Consider the following 16,367-nt stretch of genomic DNA (forward strand, 5'->3'; position numbering starts at 1 on the left):
CTACAAGCTTAGAGGTGAGAGAGAGTGTGTGTCCCTGGCTCTCTCTCTCACCCAAGGAAAATGGGCATTGAGGCCAGGTGGGGGGTCTGGGCCATGATGCACTCTCAACATTCTAATATGAATGCAGAAACCTGGCAGTGAAGGGTGACAGGCTTATGACCTGGGGACAGGAAAGTGGCAAGGTGTGGGGCAAAGTCCACTGCTGGGCTAGACTGCCCCTCCGCTGCCTAGTTCTTTGGGCTCCTTTTTGTGGGCCAACTCTGCCCGCCAAAGATGGCACAAGACACTAGGGAAGGTGGTAGAGGACTGAGGTTGGGGAGACCAAGAATGGGGACTCGGTTGACTGCAAAGCGGTTTCCAGGGCTCCCTGAACTCAGGGCAACTTCTAGGCTGCAACTTCATGGCCAAGTGGCCATCCCTGGGTGGCCCTCCACCACTCCTTAATACTGGCTTTTGGGGTTTTGATGAGGATTTAAGAAAAGAAACCCAAACCCTCTAACGATGGAGAAGCATAACTGCTCCAATCTAGCTGTGCTTGGGCCCACTCCTAGGGAGGAATAGGGGCCATTTGGGCCGGGGGAGCAAGTGCCTCGGTGTATGTCCCCCCTCCCCCACGGCCCCCCACCCCTCTCTGCCACTGAAACTGGGCTCTGAGCCTCAGTCCTGCCTGCCTCCTCCCTGGCCACAATGCCCCCATCCTAGGACTAGAAGTTATGGGCTTCCCTGTGGGCTCTGGGCAAAGTAATATAATATATATTTGCGGGAGGGGGCCTTCCCTTGTGGTATAAGCACAAAAATAATAGCCTTATCCTAAGAGTCGCAGCCCCCAAATTAACCTCACCTCTGCAGGTTGCCTGTCGCGAGATGGAGCCGCGTAGGCAGGGCTAAGGCGCCTGGAGTCGGGCATGAAAGGAAATAGCGCCTCATCGCTCTTATCTAAGCCCAGAGGTATTTATGAGCGTTTATTCGTCTGATCCGTTTGTTTGGGAGAAAGAGCAGGCGGGCAGGGCCCAGCCAGAGGCCGCCTGGCTTCTGGAGCCAGATCTCTACGAATCTGCCTGTGGTTCGGTCCACCGCAGTCAGTCTGTCTCCGCAGAGGAATATGTAAATACACAGTGGCCACTGCCGTCTGCCCCGCTGGGAAGCCTCTCCCTGCCTTGACTAGGAAGTGTGTGAATGGAGAAGTGAATATAAATGCATACCAATTCTTGAGTACACAACAGAAGGATTGTATAGATAGCCCACAGGCAGGATTTATAATTGTAATTTTCTGTGCTGCAAGTCCTGTGTGGCCCATACACATTCCAGCTCCCAGGGAAATGTCTCTTTAGTTGTGTTCGGCTCAGGAGTAAAATTCTCCTGTCCGGGTAACCACAGGGAGGTATATTTGCCTGTAAGTAGTTGGGGGGGGGTGGGTAGAGACATTTCCAGCCTTCCCATTTTCTCTGGCCTACAAAGCCCCCCCCCCCCAAGCTCTTTGGGTTGTGGTCCCTTCTCCACCCCACCCCAACTCCGGCTGGGGTGGGGAGATTAAAACCCATCAACCCAATCCTCCCCGAATTCTGATTCTCTGGTTTGGGGAACATAAATGTTCCCAGGGGGGAACAGTGTGCCTCTCTTAAAGGTTAGGATGCTCTTTGGATGGGATACTTCGCCTTAAAAAAGGCCCATGGAAAGAGCTGTACAAAGATCCTATTTCCATTATGCAAATAGGCGGCAGCATCTCAGATCTTCAGGGAGGAGCTGGCGGTGGCTGTAGGCCCACTCACCCTGTCCTCTCCCCCTAGGTCCATGGGCACCTTAAAAGCCCTGAAGTGTTTCAAACCTCTGTACCAGCTGGGTTACCCCTCCCCACCGTCCTGCTGATTGTCCACAAGAAATCACCTCAGAGGGGCCCAAGTCCTTTCTGGCAGGCTCCCTCGGGGCCACCCGCAGGGCGCCTCCCTGGGCCGGTCTTCTAACTGCTATAAAGTCATTCCCACCACGGAAAAGCTGAAAGGGCTGCTCCTGCGGCCCAGACTCAAGGAGCGGCCGCGGGCGGAGGGCCGAAGCCGCTGCTCTTGCCCCCAGCACTGTCAGCTCCTGGGTCTTGGGAGTATCTCTAGCTCCGGCCAGACCCTTGTAACACCTTAGCCTGCCTGGCACCGCAGGCAATCTCCTGAAGCCCCCGCCCGGGACCTGGGCCACTGCACCTTGAAAGGAGCAGCCAGAGCTTGGTCTTGCGGCTTGAAAGCCCGAGCTAATCAGTAACCCGTGAGACAGGGGCCAATATTCAAACGCGGCACACAGGCGGGTATTCCCGCGCTCACCACCCCCTCTGCGAAAGCAGTCAGGTTAAGTGAGTGTGAGGGGTCCGGCAGGAACGGAAATTACAATGGTTTGGTTCCTGAATAATTTCTCCTCACTCTCACTCCCAATTTTTTCCCATAAGTGTATTTGTGTCGATTTCGCTGGAAACGATCTAGAATGGGGGAGGGGCCGGACACTCACTCGCAGATACCAACAGTTTCCAGAACACTCGGTTCAATTCCTTCACCAAGGACCCACCAGCCAAGTAACTGGCAAGACCCGCCAGCCAACAGGGAGAACACAGACCTGGTTTGTCTTTTGACAACCAAGTGGAACTGCCGGGCCGGCGCCTCCCCTGCCGGCCCCTTCCCTTGGCCGAGAAGAAAACCAAATAAACCTTGAACAGCCTTGGCCTCGGATCTCCCCAGCGGCCTGACCCCCTCTCGCGCCCATGGGAGTGGAGGTGGGGGGACTTGCCACTCTTATCCCCAACGCTTTGGTTCAGGACCCCGCGCCCGCTGGATGTTGTATTAGACCTTTTTAAATGTGTCCCAGAAAAAGCCGCTTCCCCTGCCAGGTTTGGAGCTGGGATGGAGGTGGGGGTGCCTGTACTCCAATGCGCACCCAGTCGGCCAGGAAGCAAGATGCAGCGGAAAGCATCGCTCTGGCCCCGAAATCCCCGTAATCCGCCAAACCTGCCCGGCACCGGCTCCAGGCGGCGGGCGCCACTCGCGCAGCGTCGCGGGTTTGCAGCGCCGAAGCCGCGTGTCTCGGCACGGACAGTAGATGGCAGCAAACCGCATAATTTGGGTCAGAGAGCAAACTGTCTAAGAGACGATTTATAACCCACCAAGACTACAGGAGAAAAAGACCTTTAGTCTGGGTGGGTTTGGGAAATTTGTCCTTTGAGAATAGGCCTGAGAGCCGTGGGTGCTAGCCGAGAACTTCTCTCGCTACGCAGCCAAGGGATCCCTCGAGGCGCCCAGTCCCAGCCAGCGAGGAAGGCATCCACCTGGGCCCCCAGGTCCCCCTCCCGCGCTACAAGTGGCTGCGTCCCTCTCCGCCCACCTCTGCAATGAAAGACCAATAACCCTGTACACACACCCGGCACCCCGCAATCCTGGCGAAACCGGAATCCCGAGACTGAATGCCCTGTACCTGGTTTTAAGAAAGAAAAAAAGCAATCACCTATTTGTGCAAACCGAACTAAACCGCAGTCTCTCCTGCCCTCAGCGCCCAACGTCGCTTATCTCTCCGCTAGCAGCTTCCGCAGGAGCCCTTTCACCCCAGTTTTTAGTCCACAGCTCAGGCTTCCACCTCCTTCCATCCCATCACCACCCCACCAGCTACCTCTGTCCCCCGCCCAACGCTTCCTCTCCTCCCCGCCTCCCAGGAGGCCTAGCTGGGGGATGAAATCAGGCGCCTGAGGGACAGGACTAAGTTGCCTGAGCCCAGCATAGGCGGCTTTCCAGCCCGGACGCCCTCAGGACCCTGAACTGGGTTTTCTTTTTATGTTTACAAGCCCAAAATAACAACATGTTAAACAGCTTCTTCACGATGACCACGTTTGGATCCAGGAAAGTTTGCAAAAGAACAATGTTTCTACATCAGACATACACACACATAGCATTTTTCTCCTCCACTGAAATCAACACACCACCGTATCAAGAAAACAGAAGTAATAGAAGCAATATCGCACCGAAACCAACACGCTGTAACCTACCGCCTTAAAACCACAAAATTGTCTCCCTGCAGAGCGAGGCTCCCTCCTCCGGGAGTGGCGAGGGACCTGGGCATTCTCTGGCAGCCTTCCTGGAGGGTCGCCCTAGCTTTGGGTGCCTCCACCCACAGCCCTTCAATTTCAGAAATGTCTTGGAAGGGAGATGGTGAGCATTTTTCTGTGAATTGTCCTTTCTGTGTTTCTCTAGCCGCTGCCTCCTGTCGCCAGCCTCTGCGGAGATTCCGGGCCCTCCAGAGACCAGGACGCCCCTGAGCGCCACCGCCCCTCATGCCCATGATGCAGGGGAAACCGCCGGGACCCGCACGGGGCAAGAGAACTGCGCGGGGGTAATTGGGAAAGGCCAGGACAAGGAAGGGATGGTGGGAGGGGGAGGGGGAGGGGGCCGCAAACTCAGGGAGGCCATAGCCACCGTCTTCTGCTGAAGCCCAGACACCCCCATCCGCTGTATCGCAGCCCCCTAGCCTGAACCTCTTCTCGCAGCTTAAAAAGGCGATTTAGAACTTGCCTCCGTGGCCCCTTTCTGTTCCTCCTCCTGTCTTCCCTGCCTTGGCTCCCCCTCCAGGAAGCAGCCACCCCTCTCTCTGCCACCGAATTTCCTGGGAAGCCTCTCCCTGCAGCGCCCAGAGGTGGGGGTTCAGCGCTGTCTTGGGGGGAGGAAGGAGTCAAGCCCAAGCCCCACCCCCTACAAAATCGATGTAAAAGAACAAGAGGAGAATTGTAGAAGCTCCCTTACCTTTGCAGACCTTGGGATTTTTTTCCCCCCCTCCGGATTGAAAGGGGTGGGGAAGGAGAAAAAAGAGCGTTCGGTTTCTTCTTCAGCTTCCAGATAATATTGTCCCAACCTGAGAGCCGTTGCTTCCCCTTCTCTGACTTGAGAGAGAGGGTGTTTTCGCTTTTCTGACATTTGCATAGAAAATGGAGTAAGTTCTGGCTTTGAAAAATGGTATTGGTCTGCTGTCCTGGGCAGCTCTTCCATCTACCCTCCATGATGACTAAAATCCCCCATCAGCAAGCAAATTAATTTAGGAATTAAAATTATTTTTGGTTCTCTCTTTTGTGTAATTCCCACCCTTCCTTCCCTCTCTCTTTCTCTTCTCCTCTCCCCCCTCTCGCTTCCTCTCTCTTTCTTTCACTCTGTCGAGCTGATACTGAAGTATAAAAATATCAAGAGGCTGGAGCCCTGAAGGACGACAGTGCTCCGACCTAGGTGTGGTGTCCAAAAGAATGCTGCATTATAACCACCAGGGAAATGATAAAAAGTTCATGTTCACGATCGCCCGGCCACATGACCGGCGCCGGCCAATCGCTGGATTCAACCACTCATAAACTTCTATCACAAAGTTGTAAATTTTCATAAAACAACAAGGAATTTATTGCATTTCTTCATGGCTGCTCCACCAGCAGCCCTTTTCTCAGTCGCCATCTTCTTTTCTTCTCCTTCTGGCTTTTTGAGGAAACCCCGAGCTGAGAAGGGGTGAGATTTGGGGCGCTGGGAATCAGGCCGAAGGAGCCACCAGGGGCCAGCTGGGAAGGGGGTTCTTTTTGAAGCCTCCTATTTCCCGCAGGAGCTCTGTCTACCTCTGCTAGTAAAATTTCACCCCCAATTGCTCCACATAGGGACTGTTCTCAGGCAATTTGTGGGTGAGGCAGAAGCAGCAGTCCAGATTCAGAGTTGCCATTTGCACCAAAGCAAAATGAAAGCTTCAGTGTTTCCTCTCCCCCTCTGAACGGCCCCCTCCTTCTCAGCCCTATAGCTGGTGGAACCCCCACCTGTAAGGCTTGCAGCATTGGAGGTGTGAGCGCCCCACATCCTCTTAGGCCTAGCCATTGTCCCAGGAGGGAAGGTTGCCTGGGCCGAGGCCAAAGTGGACAGTACAGCAACCCTATTCCCGCCTCCACACCCAAGATTGGAGGAGGGTAAAGCCAGATCCCGGCCTCTCTGCCCAAACCTGTCCAGGTTCCCCAAGACAACTTGGCGAGCTCTCCTGGAGAAGAGCAGTCCTGAATAGGGGAAACTGCAGGTTTTACTGCCTTTTACTTGCAAATTCTAATCAGACAGATTCTCGTAAAACGCACTTCCCTCCCAACTCTCCTCCCCCTTTCTGTCCCGATGCCTGTTCTTCAAGTTTAAATAATCCAGGGTTTATAATCGAATAAATACTAAAAATCAGCTCTGTAGGTTTAACTGTGTTCACGCTGTTTTCCAGGTTTTTTTGTCCCGCAATTAGGGGGTGTTTGGAAGTAAAAAATTCACCCTTTGTTTCCGAGGTTCCCTGAAATACCCCATATTTTGAGTTGACCAGCCACGGCCCGATTATAGAAAACGAAATAAATCCAAAAAAAAGTTTTTCTTTCTCTCTCTCTCTCTCTATGCTCCGGAGAAGGTTCCAGGTTCCTGGCGGCATGAAGAGCCGGCAGAAAGATACAGAGGAAGCCGGCAGAGCCCGAGCTCAGAGCGGCCAGAATCCGGCCACATCACCCTGGTAAACTTGCACTGTTCAGCCTCTCACACCTGGGAGTAGGTTTTGGGGTTATTTATTTTATTTTACTCATATAAAAATGTTATCTTAGTCAGTTGTGTTGATTTAGAATGAGAAAAATTGAAATAAAATAACGGAACATAGCGATTGCGGAAAATGTTTGCCAAGCAAGCGGGAAGCTGAGAGCGCCCTGGTTTTGGAGGCCGCTTGGTCTCTGCTCATGGGCCTGCCTCTGCCATACGCTGCCAGGAAGGGGAAATGGATTTGGGTCTTCGCCTTATCTTTCTTACACCCTTCCTTCGCATGGAGCCTAGCATTTCGGATTTCAGCTCTTATTTGTGCCACCGGTGGTGGCTGCAGGGGCCCAGACTTCTCAAGGGCCCGCAGCCCGGTTTGAAGGCCTGGGTGGGGGAGATGATTTGTGGAAGTGTGGGGCTTTTTGTTTTGTTTTGTTTTGCGAGTGTGCGTGACTGAGCATGTGGGCTCATGGATGTGTTTACTTGGGGGCAGATGTGAATCTGTGTGTTTAGAAGCCAATGTGTGAATGTACATTTGTGAGTATGTATAAACGTGCCTGTTTGTGAGTGAGTGTGAATGTGTGTTTACTTGTGTGTGTGAATGTGAATGTATGTGTTCCTGGGAGTGGAGGTGGGATTGTGTGAATGCCTGTGTGTTTATTTTGAACATATGAATATTGGTATTTATTCGGGATCTTATGTGACCCTGTGAATATTTATTCGTATGTGATGTCAGGCTCTAAATAAATATGTATGATTGTATGCATTTGTATTGTCAAGGTGTGTAAAAATGTGTAAATGGAATGCGTGTGATAGTGAGGTTCGCTAGTTAGCAGCTCCCAGGGCAAAGAGCATCGGGAAAAGAGACCAGACCTCAGCACAAAAAGAAATGCCTTGTGCCTGAAGTGGGAGCAGAGGGGTACTGGAACTGCACCACCCATCGCTAACCCTGACAACCCTCCCCAGCCTTAGAGAGACACAAAATAAGGCGCCTGTTTATTTTTAATTATGTTTTATTTTTCTATCCTTCAGATACACAGAGAACATAAAGAGGAGCACAGGGGCTGCCAAGAGCAGGAACACTGGGCAGGCACACAGCGGGGACGTGCGAGCTACTCGTTCTGTCCTTGGGGCTCGCTAAGGCCCTTCGGCTGCTACTGGGAAGGCAAAGAACCACACACGTTAGTCCAGAGCCACAATCCACAAATACAGTGTCAAAGGGGGCTTACAAAAACAGCAAGATTTTACAAAGACCTTACAATAGACACATAGAAAAGGGAGGCAAATTCCAAAAAGCTACAGAACAGGTAGATAATGTCCTTTGCATGTTGTACAAAAACAAACCCAACGGGACTTTCCTATAGGTAGTATTTTTTTTTCAGTGTTAAGAAACCAAAATTTCCTCTTTCCCTGTCCTCTGTTTTTTTTTTTTTTTTAACTGCTTTCCTCTTAAATAGGGTTTTCCCCTCTCATTAGAGTTTCCTGGTTCAGTTCCCAGAGCTGGGTTTCTCCCTCTCTCGACTTTCTCCCTTCACCTGCCCTTTCTCTGTCCCTCACTCTTCCTCTTCCTCCTCCGCCTCAGCCTTGTCTTGGCCGGTGGCTCCGGGACTGGCGGCCTTGTTCTCCTTTTTCCACTTCATTCGCCGGTTCTGGAACCAAATCTTGATCTGTCTTTCGGTGAGGCAGAGCGCGTGCGCGATCTCGATGCGCCGCCGTCGCGTCAGGTAGCGGTTGTAGTGGAACTCCTTCTCCAGCTCCAGGGTCTGATAGCGGGTGTAGGTCTGGCGGCCTCTCTTGCGGTCGGTCCCTGCGCACGGTAGTTAGAGGAGAAAAATAAATGAGTACGGAAATGCCAAGAGGGTGCCCATCTCCACCTTAAACCTTGTGTGCGATTTTCTGGAGTGGAAGAAGCCCATTCTCCCACTGAAACCAAATTCTTGCTTTCCATACTCCAGCCTATATAGACCTTTTCCCTTAATGCTGCAGGCTTTTCTACAGGTTTCCCAAGATAAACATTCCCATTTTCCATCCAGAAGTCTCTTCCAGCCTGGGCTTCTGAACCCAGGAAAATGGAACCTGCTGGTTCTTGAAGATTCTTATCTGAAAGGATGTATGTGGGATGAGGGAAGGGTAATCCTCTTGTCACTCTCTGGAACCAGGGATCCCAAGCCTCCCCCCTTTGGATGCTGGCTGTCATGATCCTTGGGGTAGTGGGCAATGAGCACCATGCAAGCGACCCTGAAGTGGGGCTCCAGGCTTTTCCTAGGTACATTTCCAAAGAAGAAAAGAAGACAAAGGAACATCACAGGCCCAGCCTCACACACTCCCCACCTCAGCCTGTTGTGGAAAGAGGAGGAGGTCAGAGTTTGCAGATTTCCTTGGAGCTTGGAGTTGTTCTGGGAGCAGCTGCCCTCTGATGATTCTTTTCCAGTAAGTGGATGAGGCTCAGACAGAGCCAGGCTGTCCTGCCAGTTCGCCTACCAGACAGCCCAGCTTTCCAAAGCAATCTTTGGTCCTCCAGGAAGGACAGGGTGAGAAGAGAAACAGCAGCCTGGGTCTGGTGACACTTGAAGAATCTGGGTAGCAGGAACTGAAGGGCAGAGGGGAGCTGCCCAGGTTAGGACCAGACCCTGAGGAGGCTAGGGGGAGGGTTGTGCTGGGGGAGGTGCTGGTGCCAGCCCTCCTGGGAAGGAGACAGGGGAGAGGAGAAATTAGGCAAGGGGCCCTAATTTCAAGTCAGATAAAAGCCAGGCTGAAATGTTTAGGAGCAGAAAAATTTGCACTTTGATAAATCAACCGGAAAGGTAGTTGAATTACAGAGCGGGTAATGGGGACTGTGATCACCAATACCGATGGTGCAGGAGCTGGCTCCTCCAGGCCCCCAACTCTGGCTGGCTGGGTGGGAGCCCCTGGCCACTGGTCTTGGGCCTTCTGGACCCTGAGACTGGCCCCCGAGTCCAGCTAAGGCAGTGCTAAGAAGGATGTCTGGGCCAGGCTTGGCAGGAAACCCCCGTGGAGCCCCTAGACTCTTAGGGTTCCTGCAGCAGCTGGACCCTCTAACTCCTGATTTGGCTCCATGGATTCCTGGCCCATCCCCCCAAGCAGGAGCTTCACACTTCTAGAACGGCACCTTCAAACTTGTTGGCCAGAACTCCAGGGGCACACCTAGGAGTCCTGGCAGGACCAGCACCTGAGGAAGCCAGCTGTACTCCCACAGGCCTCTGACCCTTTCTCTAGTTCTCCTGCCAGCACCCCAAGTTCACTGGGGGGGTTAGAGGACTAGTCTTTTTCATCCTCAGCCCCCCTCCCTCTACCTGCCTCTCTGTGCTCAGTGTCCCCGGCTGGGTCCTCATCTCTCACACCCCCTCTCACTGGGCCTCTAGGACGCACCTCTAATTGTCCTGATGGGAATAATGGGGGAGTGGGGTTGGTTGGCAAGGAAGGGGGAGGGGAGTGTTGCTCAGCGCTGCGGCCCCCTCCCCCAGACCTTCTCCAAGCTGGGGCTGGGGGACACACCCAGAGCTGAGATCCCTGGCGGGGACGTGGGGAGGGAGGGGGAGACCCTAATGGCTATTCTCTGCAAACCCGAGCCTTCCTCCGAAAGACAAACGGCCTCGTCTCCAGCCCGTGCCCGCGCGGCTGATAAATATTTAAAGCTAAAAGGCCGGGAGGAAGGGTGGGGGGCGGGCCGGGGGCTAAGAGAGCCGCGGCGTCGGCGGAGAGAGATCGCCGGGGAGCAGAGCGAGCCTGAGAGCGCCGAGCAAAACCGGGGTGGGGGCGGCGCGCCCGGCCGCCGGCCGAGGAGTGCCGCGTCCCCAGGGCCCGTCTCCGGTCCGGAGCACTCTGGACGCGGAAAGGGGCGTCCGGCGGGCCAGGGGCAGCCTTCCGGGAAATGTTCCCGGCCGCTGCGGCTCGAGACGGCTCGGCGCGCGGCGTTACCTGAGCTTCGCATCCAGGGGTAGATCCGGAAGTTACTCTCGGCCGCCAAGTCCGAGTCCCTCTGCTCCTTGGCGCCCGCCGCCTTGGCGGAGTCTCCGGGACACACCCCGGAGAGGTTCTGCTCAAAAGGCGCGCAGTGCATGTTGAAGGAACTCGGTTCGAGCCCGTAGCCGGCCGCGTAGACGCCGGCCGCGCTCTGGCCCGCCATGCCCCCCCCGCCAGGGTACAAGCCCTGCATCGAGGCGGCGAAGGAAGCGCCCGAAGCCGCTCCATAGCCCGGGCGCTGGGGGTTGGAAGCAAACGCACAAGAAGTTTGTTCGGGGAAGGCTCCAGTAGCGAAAACCGAACTTGCGGCTGGATATTTAGAAAATAAAGCATTCGCATAATACAATGAACTCATAATTTGGCCGGATGATTTGTAGGCAGGGACGTTTTAGTGTCGGTTTTACGAGATTCCTTGATATATTACAGAATTAGAGTCCAGATTTACACCAAAAAGGACCCCCTTTTTCCTCTCCGGACCACGTGACCTCCGCCCACGTGACCTCCCCTCCGCCAATGACCGGGCAGCCTCCCCGCGGCTCCCGGTAACGTGGAAAAAATTGTGTGGCGTTGGATTTATAAAATATGATCAATAATGAATGGCGAAGCCGAGCTCTGTGGATTGGGGCTGGGGGCTCAAGGGTCGCTGTCGACCCCTGCGGGCTGGAGGCAGCTTGCAGGAGAGATTTGGGAAGGAAAGAATCGAGTGGAAGGGAAAATAAACCTCAGAGCGATTGGTGTTATCACTGCCCCCCACCCCCCGCCCCAGCCATCCTCCCCAGCCTGTTACTGAGCGAAATACAAACGCAGGAATTGAATGCGCGCAACTGGGGGGAGGGCAAGGTGGGTCTTTATTAGTCCGGGCCAAATCATCCCGGCTGGGCCTTTGGGAAAACTTGGTCCGGTTCCCCCAAGGTGAGGGACAAGTGAGCCTCGCCTCTCAGTGTCTTGATGCCCCAGACACACAGGCGGGAATGGACCGAGGCTTCGTGATCCACGCTGACTTCGGTACTCCTAGAGGCCTGGGATCCAGCCCACCGGCGGCAACGCTGCAGTATCTGCTGGCTAAAAAAAAAAAAAAAAAAGAGGTTTGAAAATAAAAAAGGAAGGGGGTGGGGTGGGGTGGGTGGGGAGAGAAAGGAAGGGAGGAAGGCGGCTCAGGGCACGCTGCTCTCCTGGTTCCGGGAGGCGGATGCCTCTGCCAAGCAGGGCTGCCTGAGAAGCAAAAGCAGCAAAGGAAGGAAGGCGGCGAGTCCTGGTTGGCTTCGGAGCTGGGCGAAGAAGGCCAAGTCCCAGGGGAGAGGCGAACAGCATCACCCCCTCCTCCTGTTCCCCCCACCAGAGTCCGAGAAAAATAAAAACATAAGCGTGTTCAACGGCCCTGCGCTCCACCTTTAGCCCCCACCCCAAGCACACACGAGAGGACATACACAGAAACAAAGGGGGAGGTGGCGCGGTATAGCCACTAACCCAGGCCCATCTCTCCAGCGCTGCCTGGGCGCTGAGGTCTCCAGGGCTAGGAGGCCTCGGAACACGAGGGGAGGGGGTTTCTCTTAGCTCCCCTCCCTCGTTCCCCTCTCCTCCAATCACGTGCAGCCGCCTCCCTCACCCTCCGAGCCCCTGGGCCGAGGGACTCGCACCACCTGCCTCCAGCCCCCGCCTCCTCCTCTCTGCGGCCTGGCCTCGGCCGGCGGCGGGTGCAGGGAGCCCGGGAACCGGCTCCCCCCAGCTCTGCAAGGCGCCCGGGAGCAAATGAGGCAGCGCAGGCCGGGCCAGTCTCGGGTTCTTGCTTGTAAACTTTATTGTAACTCTTCCGCCCTTTTCAGGCGCAGACAACAGAACAAAGTATAGAGGAACAACAAAATATATAATTAGCCCCCCTCCCCCCCATAAAGCAATTCACGGATACAAGATACATTCTCTTCACAGTAAACCTAAACACTTTTAACAATTGCCCACAGCGCGCATGCTAACTAAAGTAACCTCTTTTGAGAAACACTTAAGACGAAATTGTCAAACCAAAGGGGGGGGGGAGCGGGGAGGAAGAGAGAGAAGCCAGAGAGAAAGCCAGCGAGCCGGGGAGTGCAGCGCGGGGAGAAGGGTTGGGAGGGGAAATGAAGATGCAGCGAGAAAGAGAAAGACAGAGAAAGAGAGGGAGAGGGAGACAGAAAGAATTATGGCGTGAATAGGCAGTTTCATGTTGTTGGGAGAACTTAGCAGAAATCGGTACCTCGGTCATTACAAAGAAGCACGTTCAAAGGAAAAAAAGACCATTGCACTAGGAAGGCTTTTTACACGGGCGGGGGCCTGGGGGGAGGGGAGTCAGCCGGGCCGCGGCCGCTCATCCTCGCTGGGCGAGGGAGTCCTTGCTTCAAATCCTTTTCTTTTCCCCCGGCCCCCAAAAGAAGGGAAGGAGATCCACGGTAGCTCACACACAGAAGCTATTACGAGATACTACCACTAGCGGGGACTGGCGCGGCGGGGGACGCTGCGGTGGGAGGCCCGGCTCCCGGCCCCGCTCGCAGGGCCAGAGCGCTCTGGGGCGGGGGGCGGGGGGCGGGCGGCGGCGGCGCGGCGCGGGGACCCGCCAACCGGCGGGCGGCCGCGGCCCTGGCAGTCCCAGGCTGGAGCCTACTTCTTGTCGCCCTTCTGCGCGTCGCCCTCGTCCGCTGCCTCCGGGGCCCGCTCCAGCTTCTGTTTCTCCAGCTCCTCCTGCTCACATTTGCTGCTGGGGAACTTGTCTTTGTTGTTCTCTTTTTTCCACTTCATCCTCCGGTTCTGAAACCAGATTTTGACCTGTCTCTCTGTCAGTCCCAGCGCATGCGATACCTCGATCCTCCTCTTGCGAGTCAGATAGGGATTAAATAGAAACTCCTTCTCCAGCTCCAGGGTCTGGTAGCGGCTGTAGGTCTGCCGGCCTCGCCTGCGTCCGGCGGCTGCTGGGAATGGGGGAAAGGGCGAGACAGAGGGGAGGGGAGGGGAAGGTGGGGGAGGGAGCAGAGACGGAGAAGGTTGGAAGATTCGTGAACCAGTCTAGGAGACCAGTGTAATAAGGGCAGGGGACCTTCTACCTAGCGCGGGGGCGGGGGCTCGGGGAGGCCGCGGTTAGCGGAGGGGGGGGTGGGGGGATCATACACCACCGAATCTAAGGTAGACTGAAAAGGGGGAGACCCCTCCCCTGCTAACCAACACCAGAGAGTTAGGGGTGGTGGTTCAAATCTATTAAAAGTGCCATAAACTTTAGAAGGAAGGATGTGAAGGAGGTGGGGGGGGGGAGGAGGAGTAAAAAAGACGGGTGGGGAGGGATGGACCCACCTTGAAAAGCCCCCAGAGCCTCTGCCCCAGAAGAAAAGTTTCTTCAGGGTAATTAAACTATAAAGCAATTGAGAAGTGCAAAAGTTGAGCGCCCCCACTCTCACCACCCTATCTCCACAAGCCCCCATAAAACAGTAAAAGGGGAAAAAAGGAGGGGAAGGAGAAGAAAAGTAAGGCAGGGTGAGGGGTTTATGGATTCAGGAAATGTCGCTTAGCGACTCCCCTTCAAGTGAAACAAAAAAAGAAAGAGAAAGAACGAAAGAAAGAAAAGGAGGAAGCAGGAGGCGATCGGTCCTGGAGACAGTCGGTCTCCGGGTAGCTGGAGGAAATGCGCCCTGGCCTGCCTGGGCCCCCTGCCCGACCTCGGGCCCTCCCTCCTCGGCCGACCCCGCCGCGAGCTCACCTTGCGGACGCATCCAGGGGAAGAGCTGTGTGGGCGATGGGCTCTGCTCTGAGCCCTCGGCCTCCTCTCCCAGGCCGCTTGCGGCGGCGAGCTTGCAGTCTGCGTACTGCACCAGGTCTGGGTCCTGCGCACCGAACAGGCTCTGGCGCTGCAGCGGGTCGTAGCCGTAGAAGTTGCCCGGGTCCCCGTGACACGCCACGGCGCACGGGTTCTGCTGGTAGGGAGCCGTGGACAGCGACGACGGCCCGTGGTAGAACTCCTGGATTTGCGATGGGTGCTGGAAGCTGCCGCCGCTGCTGGGACCGTACACCACGGTGGGTCGGCCGCCCAGATCCTGGGCGAAGCCGCAGTCATAATAATTGGGGCGCAGGGACTCCCCGGTTTTGTATTTGGAGAACAGTGAGTTGACGAAATAAGAGCTCATTTTATTGAATTTTGAGGCGGCGGCGGCGGCGGCGGCTGTAGTTGGGGGCTATTGGGGAGGGGGTGGGGAGGGGGAAAGGGAGGGAGCGAGAGAAAAAAAACGCGGATTCGCCGGCTCCTAGTCACCCTCGCCAGGAAAGGAGAGGGAAAGGGAGGAGGAAAAAAAAAAAAAAAAAGGACGAAAGAAAGAAAAGGCGAAGAAGATCTCGAAGCCACCACACTTTTTGTGATTTCCAGGAATAGAAAAGGACAGAGAAGCCTCCAAAAGACTAGGCTTGCATGGCAGCCGAGGCTCGCTTGCCCTCCCCCCACCCCCCACCCCCCAAACAAAAATATACCGCCACTTAAAGAGGTCTTCGCTTTACATTTCGAAGAAGGGATGCCAGTTCATAAACAGTTTTCGGTGATTTACTTCCCTGCAAATGAGTTGTTTCATATTTCGCACTGTCTTTTCATGATCATTTCCATCCATTAGAGACCCAGCATCCTATTGGCTTCTTCGTACTCCTCCCGGACAGAACGCAGAGCAGGCGAGGGCGAGCGAGAGAGAGAGCTAGAGCGAGAGAGAGCTGAGAGAGCGAGCGAGAGAGAGAGCTAGAGCGAGAGAGCGCCAGGGAATGAGGAGAGAGCGGAAAAAAAAAAAAAAGGAGGGGAAGAAAAAAACACCCAGGGAGAGAGAGCGGGGGAGAGGGGGAGAAAAAGGGGGAGAGGAAGAGGGGGTGAGCGAGAATGAATACGGATTAAATCTGTTTAACTACCTACATTAATGAGATCTCTCGCCTCACAACAAATCAAATACCTTCGCAGACCACCCCCAAAGACTGATGTGGGGGAGTCATGGAAAAAAACAGGCGCGCGCACACACATACACAACGCGCCAGGCGTAGGCACGCTGTTAATTTCGCGATTTTAACGAGGCAGTTGGAGTCTTTCTAAATGTCAGGGTCGCTTCGGAAAAATGTAAAAGAACACGGTTTAATTGCACAGAGTTTTAAAAGGTCCTATAAATGTAATTGGTATTTTAATACAAGTTATCAAATCATACAGCTTCCTCTCCTAAACATATTTTCAAACAAACGAGGTAGTCGTATTTAAAGCTTTAATGATCAATTTCCTTATTATTGATAAAGGTTTAACTATCGTGCAGAGGGAATTGACTGGGTAACCGGCCCCCAAAAACGGCTGTAAACTCTTTAACAAACTATAAAACGCAATAAAGCCGGAGTCTGTTGTTGTTTATGCCGCAGCGCATAAAAGCTGTTAGCATTTTACGAGTTCTTTCCTCTACAGCTATAAAACTGCAGCTTCCATCGCCCCCGCCGCCCGACTGCAGCACCGTGGGGGTGACGAAGCCGAAATGACAATGATTATGGGTTTTTTTCCGGCACAAAAAGGTGACTTTTTAGAGATTTTCACCTCCTTTGGCTGTGGCAAGCACCTGCCCCCACCTTCCTCTCTGGAGCCCCCAAACCAGCCCTCTCTGCCCCACCCAAGCTACTCAACTTTCTCTTATTAAACAAATATTTGAGGATTTTCTGTTGAAAAGGGGTTGGAAGGGCCTGCGGAGGGGGCCAGGTGGGGGAGAAGAAACTTTTTTGTTTAATGGGCAGTGGTGAAGCTTGGCTCAAAGTTCCCCTCACAACTGCCAAATTTTGCAGTTTTGCACAATCTTCGTTCACTGAGGGGGGAGCAGGAAAGGGGGAGGGGGTCTCCAGAAG

At 54.5% G+C, this 16,367-nt stretch overlaps 2 protein-coding genes across 2 annotated transcripts; both read right to left on the reverse strand.

The window, feature by feature from the left end:
- Positions 1-7,495: 7,495 nt before the first annotated feature.
- On the reverse strand, positions 7,496-10,947 carry HOXB7 (homeobox B7). The gene is made up of 2 exons (XM_003414662.4): positions 10,467-10,947; positions 7,496-8,334 (listed from the first exon to the last, which is right to left on the reverse strand). Exons 1-2 carry the CDS (start codon positions 10,864-10,866, stop codon positions 8,081-8,083), a joined length of 654 nt encoding a protein of 217 aa, XP_003414710.1. The 5' UTR covers positions 10,867-10,947; the 3' UTR covers positions 7,496-8,080.
- Positions 10,948-13,139: 2,192 nt separating this feature from the next.
- On the reverse strand, positions 13,140-14,650 carry HOXB8 (homeobox B8). The gene is made up of 2 exons (XM_064270384.1): positions 14,227-14,650; positions 13,140-13,447 (listed from the first exon to the last, which is right to left on the reverse strand). The coding sequence occupies exons 1-2, from the start codon at positions 14,648-14,650 to the stop codon at positions 13,140-13,142; spliced, it is 732 nt and encodes a 243-aa protein (XP_064126454.1).
- Positions 14,651-16,367: the final 1,717 nt, after the last annotated feature.

This window comes from Loxodonta africana, chromosome 18 (assembly GCF_030014295.1).
Source record: "Loxodonta africana isolate mLoxAfr1 chromosome 18, mLoxAfr1.hap2, whole genome shotgun sequence".
Classification (NCBI taxonomy): domain Eukaryota; kingdom Metazoa; phylum Chordata; class Mammalia; order Proboscidea; family Elephantidae; genus Loxodonta; species Loxodonta africana.

Coding starts and splice junctions, on each gene's coding strand:
- HOXB8 (XM_064270384.1), bottom strand. CDS start 14,650: ATGAGCTCTTATTTCGTCAACTCACTGTTCTCCAAATACAAAACCGGG. Junction 13,448..14,226: donor CCCCTGGATGCGTCCGCAAG/GTGAGCTCGCGG, acceptor CCCCATTCCCAG/CAGCCGCCGGACGCAGGCGA.
- HOXB7 (XM_003414662.4), bottom strand. CDS start 10,866: ATGAGTTCATTGTATTATGCGAATGCTTTATTTTCTAAATATCCAGCC. Junction 8,335..10,466: donor CCCCTGGATGCGAAGCTCAG/GTAACGCCGCGC, acceptor TACCGTGCGCAG/GGACCGACCGCAAGAGAGGC.